Raw genomic sequence first — 5734 nt, 5'->3', positions numbered from 1 at the left:
CCGCCGCGTACCCATTATGAAATCTGGACTGATGGCTCCGTCTTCCTCGGAGTAAAATCTGGAGCAGCAGCAATGATATACAAAGATGGTGAACTGATCTGTACCACACATAGAGGCGCTGGTCCCCTAGCTTGCAGCTACACAACTGAATCCGCAGCGCCATACGAAGGTTTGTTTACAGAGACTCCTCAAAATAATTCCTGCAAATAACCAAACGCCATGCAGGGTTTCCATTTTCACGGACTCACTGTCTCTTCCCACGGCACTAGAAACAGGCCCACTGACCGTAAAGGACCCATTACTACGGCTCCTGTGGAACCTAATCCTTCAAGTGCAACGTCGCAAGGCCCGCATACGACTACAATTTATCTTTGGTCACTGCGGTGTAGTGAAAAATGAAAAATGCGACACAGAAGCCAAAAGAGCTGCAGAACTACCACAAAGAACTGATACTTGGATCACCGATATAATAGCCTACGCTAAACGAATACTTAAGGGAGAGGATACACCCCATCCCTCCCATAGATCAAAAATCACTGGATCCTGTGACCCCACCAAAGATAACCCAGAACTCGCTAGAGAAGAAGAAACAGCCTTAGCCCGTTTTTTTCGCGCAGGTGCTTCGCATCGCTATGGCTGGTTGCTGCGAAAGATACAAACCCATATTCCCCCTGGTTGTCGATGGTGTAATCCCCAAAAAGTCAGTACGCCGACACCCGTTATTCCATCTAGCCCGAAAAGACCGCGCTATGCACTAAACAAAGCAACAGACCCCGCCACCTGCACTGAATGCGGGGCACAATACTCATGCAGGAACACCGCAGTACAACATATGGTCAACAAACACATGGGTTCAAGAGAGCCGATGCGCTCTGGAAGATCAAATTCCCCCATGAGCCACCTCCGCCACCTTCACAACCCCCACCTCCGGACACAACGTTACCCCAGACCACTTCGCCTAAAGCAAAACTCCATCCGTTTGCCTGCAGTATGTGTAAACGAACATTTCCGCTTCAAAATGGATTAACGCGCCACCTTAGATACATGCACAATGCCACATGCCCTCTCCCAGAGAGAAAACGCCCGCCAGCCGACGAACCGATACCACCAGAAGGATCAGCATCCCTCTGTGACAAATGTGATATGATAGCGCGATCTAAAACAGGTCTCAAAGCCCATATTAGAGCGATCCATCCTGAGAACCCCCAAATAGACGCACCTCGCCCTCAGCTCATCCCACAGCCTGCTTCACTACGCTGCGAATTCTGCCTCCGCGACTTTGGCAACATTGGTGGTCTCGCCTGCCACAAAAGTTTAAACATCCTCCTGGAACTCCAATTCTGCCAGCAACAATACAAGTAACGTTTCCGCGCAATCAAAAACGCCAGCGAAATTCGTCGCCACCGGAGTGTGAGAAGAGAGAGAAAGTCCAATGCGGAGTATGCCAGAAGTTCTACGCCCACCTAGACTCCCTCGTAATACACTGCAGAAAATTCCATGAAGGAGAGGGTCTGCCCAAAAAATCGAATTCCACCAATGGGAAATACAAAACAACGAAAACAAGAGACCTACCGGCGTTAGTCTGTCCCTCATGAGGTCGTCAATATATGGGTAAGTCAGGCCTAACTCTACACCGAATGTCACGACACGGGTATCAACCTATTCGCGCGCACACCAGCCAACGCGACGAATGCGACGAAACAGCTCTGCATCTTTTGAGTTGCCCTGCTCTTCATCCACTGCGAGTTCAATTTGCGATAGTTGATGATGTACCCCTGATGAAACCATGTTTTTCTAAACAGTTAGCACAGTTCCTTATTGCGGTGGAGCGGAACTACGCTATGCCACAGTTTTCACAACCAAGAGAAACCCTACACAGCCTACCTCCCCCTCTGTAAGGCCTCCCCACCTCTCTAAAATCAGCGACGAGCTCGAATATGGAAACCTTGATAGAAGAGTAAGCTCAAGACGTCTGTCGCCGACCCAACAAGCAACACAATAAATAGGAGTTCATTGAGGCCAATCAAAAAAAAAAATAATAACAAAAAGAAGACTTGAGGATGGGTTTTGGGTAAGAACAGTGAGAGTAGAGAGATCTGGTAGGGTTTACTCGATCAGATTTCTTGTAGACTGGTTCTCTCGTATGGGAAAAGGGCTGCAACAAAAAATCATATTACAAGAGCTTGAGGATCCCATAAAATAAAGGGATCTTCTTCAGAGCCACTCGTAAGTCTGAAATTAAAGTGCTGTATTGTGGACAGCCGATAGCCGTACCATTGGAGTAATATCCATAAAAACACGCAGAACAAAGAGAAAAACGTGGTGGTGTGGTGTGGGGTCCATTCATGGGTGGAGGGGTGGAAAGGGGATATGTTGGATCGTACCCTCCTAATACACACCATGGAGTAAAGGACGAATGTTATTGGGTGGATGTGATTTTTTTTTTGCTGATAATGCTGTGGGAGAAGAAGAGGCGGGAACCGGCATTCTGAGGAAAAAATAAAATAATAATAATAAGGATAAATAAAGATGTAATGTGTGTGTGTGAGAGAGAGTAATTGTGTGTTGCCTCTGTTTGTAAAGAGTGGCATGGTATTACAGTGATGTATGCAGTCATTTTTGTTATGGTTGTGGGTGAGTGGGTTTTAGTTTCCAATTGTGGTGTTGGTATAAATATATTATGGTGATGCATTGGTTTCTTTTCTTTTTTTCTGTTTGGAAGTGTGTTGATTATTGTACGGTCTCTTTGTTTTGCTGATGTTTTGTAGTATTGTTTTTGTATGTTGCCAGTCGTACACTGTGTTTTTGGTGTATTTTGGTGTTCAAACTGCCTGGTAATGGTTTTATTATAATGAGAATACAGACACATTGTGTGTATGAATACCGAGTAAGATATTGGGGAGTGTGTGTATAGAGACGTTTATTTAATATTGTTTTGATACCATTTGTTTTCCACTTCTTCTAACTTCAAGGTGTTGTTTCAATATCTGTGTAACTCTGGGTGTGTTTTATTGTGTGAGTGGTTTACTGTTGCTCCCTCATTGGGTTGTGTTTGATTGCTGTTGTGATGTTACTCTCTCTCTGTGTTGTTGAGTGCTGTGTACCCACTGCCTTGTGTGTGTTAAATGTGCGTTTACTTTTTTCTTCACCCTCTTATTCGCTTCCTCTTTGGTACTATAGATCCAAGCAACTCACAGTGACATTCATGACAACGATGTTCGTCCAACTGCGTGGTGTGATGTATTTGATGGTACTTCTGCAGTGCTGTGTGTGCGTAACCCAAGTTCTTGCTGATCGTGACGATTTTTTGGAAGCAGAGAAGGCGGTACAAAAGTCAGTAAACCACACGGAACAATTCGTTCCTGGGGTGGAGGCGTGCTTGCATTTGTGGGTGACCGAACTGCCGAAGTGTTTGCAGAAGTGCGAGGAAGTCAAAAAGATTGCGCCGAAAGTCAGGTCTATTGTCGAGCGAATCGAGAAGGACCCCAGTGCCCGGGTGGGGGAGGATGTCGGGGCGAAAAAAGAAAAAATTATCCAACAAGATGTAAGTGGACCGATCGTTGAGTTGGTGGAACAGGCCAAGAAATTGGTACCTGAGGCCGGTAATGCCGCCCGCGGTTGTAGTGGACCAGTTAATAAGACGAAGGTAAGGGGGAGAATGTGTGCGGTATACGCGGACAACCTGGCACCCCACGTGATGAGGTTCCCGCAAAGTCTACAATACTACGAGAACGAGATGTCGTATGCTGACGATGTGGAGAAGGCCAGGGAATATCTCCATTCCAGTTACGAGTTGTACTACATGGCGTCCAACCTCACGCATAATGTCAGCAATCAGGCCGGAGACATTCGTCGATGCGGAACGTTCAGAGACCACGATTGGAGGGATGTGAGGGACGGGGTGCAAAAACTGGTTAGGTTGCTCACGCACCATGGGGGGGCGAGGCTCGGGGAGGAAGAAGAAGCCAAGTGGGTTGAAGTGTCTGGTCCCAGGGATGAGGAAAATAAAACACAGGTGGAGCAGGACATGAAGGATCAAGCCAAGTTTGGAGCGAGAAAGGTGGTCGTGAAGAATGAGGACGAAAGTGGTATTGGGGAGGGTGGTGTTAGGCACTACGGAGGTGGCGGAGGCTCACCTGCCAATTTAATTCGTCCCAGAGAAATCCAGGGGGATATTAAAGAATTTAAGGGGGATTTGGAGAGAGCAGTGAAGGAGGTGGCCTTGGAGAAAAAGTTGGCTGCAGAAAGGGATAAGAAAGAAAGAGAAGAACAGGAGAGTGCGCGAAGGGCCAGGGAAGAAGAAGAACGAGCGAGGAAGGTCAGGGAAGTAGAGGAGAAAAAAGCCAGGGAAGAAAAGGAGAAGAAAGCCAGGGAGGAGCAAGAGAGGGAGGCCAAAGAAAGGGAGCAGAGAGCCCGTGAGGAGGAGAAGAGAAGAGCAGCAGAAAAGCCCAGGAGAGAAGAAGTGAAGAGGGTGGTTGAGAAGAAGGCCAAAAACGCCAAGAAAAAGGGGGACGGCAGCCACAGCCCTGCATTGGTGCACAGTCCTTTACTGTTGCTTCTGTTGTCTGTGCTGGGTTGCACTCTCGTTTGTTAATCGGCGTTCCCATGACACAGCCGCGCAGTTAACCTTTATTTGAGTGGATATGGATGCATTGTAAGGGCACTGTTCTTTTTATTGGATTTTACTGTTTTTTTTCGGTTCGATAAATCTCATGTTTGCATTTTTTACTGAACACATCTATTGGACTCCCTATGGTACTCAACACATGACAAACCATTATTATGTAAGGGAGTGTCCTCTTTGTTTGTTTGTTGGCATTATTGACTGGTCTCTGTTTTGCCACCATTTACTGTGCCCTCCTGGTGAAGTGTGTGTATGTGTTCCGTGATATTAATAACTATTGCTTTCACCCATGGGAATGAGATACAATTCCGATGTGTTTTAATTGCTGTGAATGAAATGTGAAGAATGGCAGGAGGTTCAAGACACACAAACACGCACACTACCAACCGTCCTTCTCTTTGTGTGTGTATGGACTGTCATCATGTGTGCATTATTCCCACTGCTCGCCCTGTACGAAAGACACACACACCTACTGCAGGGAATTGTGTTGGTTGCCTCCTGAAGATATTCACTTGGTGATCACGGCCTTCTTTTTGTTTTGTTTTCATTCTATTGTTTTTCCCTTCTGTGTGTGTGTTCCATTATAATTTCATTGCACGTTATGTGCATCTGTGTGTTTTTCTTTTGCGTTTCCGATACACTTTGTGTATCTTGTGTGTTCATTTTTATGGAATGATTCTTTTTTTCATTATATACAAACTGCTGCACGGACATCAAGAATAAAGGTTATGGGAACGGCAGGTTCAGTACACAATGATTTCCCGTTGTTAACCTTGGGGTGGGTTGCACTGTGTCCAGGCATCGCAGCCACATTAAGTAATGAATTTCTTTTTTTCTTTTTACATCTTTGCTCTATTATTGTGTCTGCCTCGTGCAGTCACTCTTTTTTTACATTTTTATTTTGGTATAAAGGTTGATGGGTTGTGGGTGTTTGAGTGTGCCCCTCTGTTGTGAGTTTGGGTTGCTACTCACACCGCCCACGTAATGAAAACACATTTCTTTGTTCTCACCTTCTCTCTCGGTGGTGTCACTCACGGCATTGCCACGAACATATTACTGCCCCTGTGGTGTGTGTTGTTTGTTGTGTGGCTTGCTTGAGTGACTGCATCC

At 46.1% G+C, this 5734-nt stretch overlaps 2 protein-coding genes across 2 annotated transcripts; both read left to right on the top strand.

Moving 5' to 3' along the window:
• Positions 1–789: 789 nt before the first annotated feature.
• Positions 790–1362, top strand: TM35_000801090 (Tbingi protein; the record flags this gene model as incomplete). Its single annotated transcript, XM_029031375.1, has 1 exon — positions 790–1362. The coding sequence occupies one exon, from the start codon at positions 790–792 to the stop codon at positions 1360–1362; it is 573 nt and encodes a 190-aa protein (XP_028877338.1).
• Positions 1363–3067: 1705 nt separating this feature from the next.
• Positions 3068–4594, top strand: TM35_000801080 (uncharacterized protein; the record flags this gene model as incomplete). Its single annotated transcript, XM_029031374.1, has 1 exon — positions 3068–4594. The coding sequence occupies one exon, from the start codon at positions 3068–3070 to the stop codon at positions 4592–4594; it is 1527 nt and encodes a 508-aa protein (XP_028877337.1).
• Between the last annotated feature and the right edge of the window lie 1140 nt (positions 4595–5734).

Source organism: Trypanosoma theileri, assembly GCF_002087225.1.
Source record: "Trypanosoma theileri isolate Edinburgh chromosome Unknown TM35_Tth_80_V1, whole genome shotgun sequence".
Classification (NCBI taxonomy): domain Eukaryota; phylum Euglenozoa; class Kinetoplastea; order Trypanosomatida; family Trypanosomatidae; genus Trypanosoma; species Trypanosoma theileri.
This window is presented reverse-complemented; position numbering and strand designations above follow the sequence as displayed.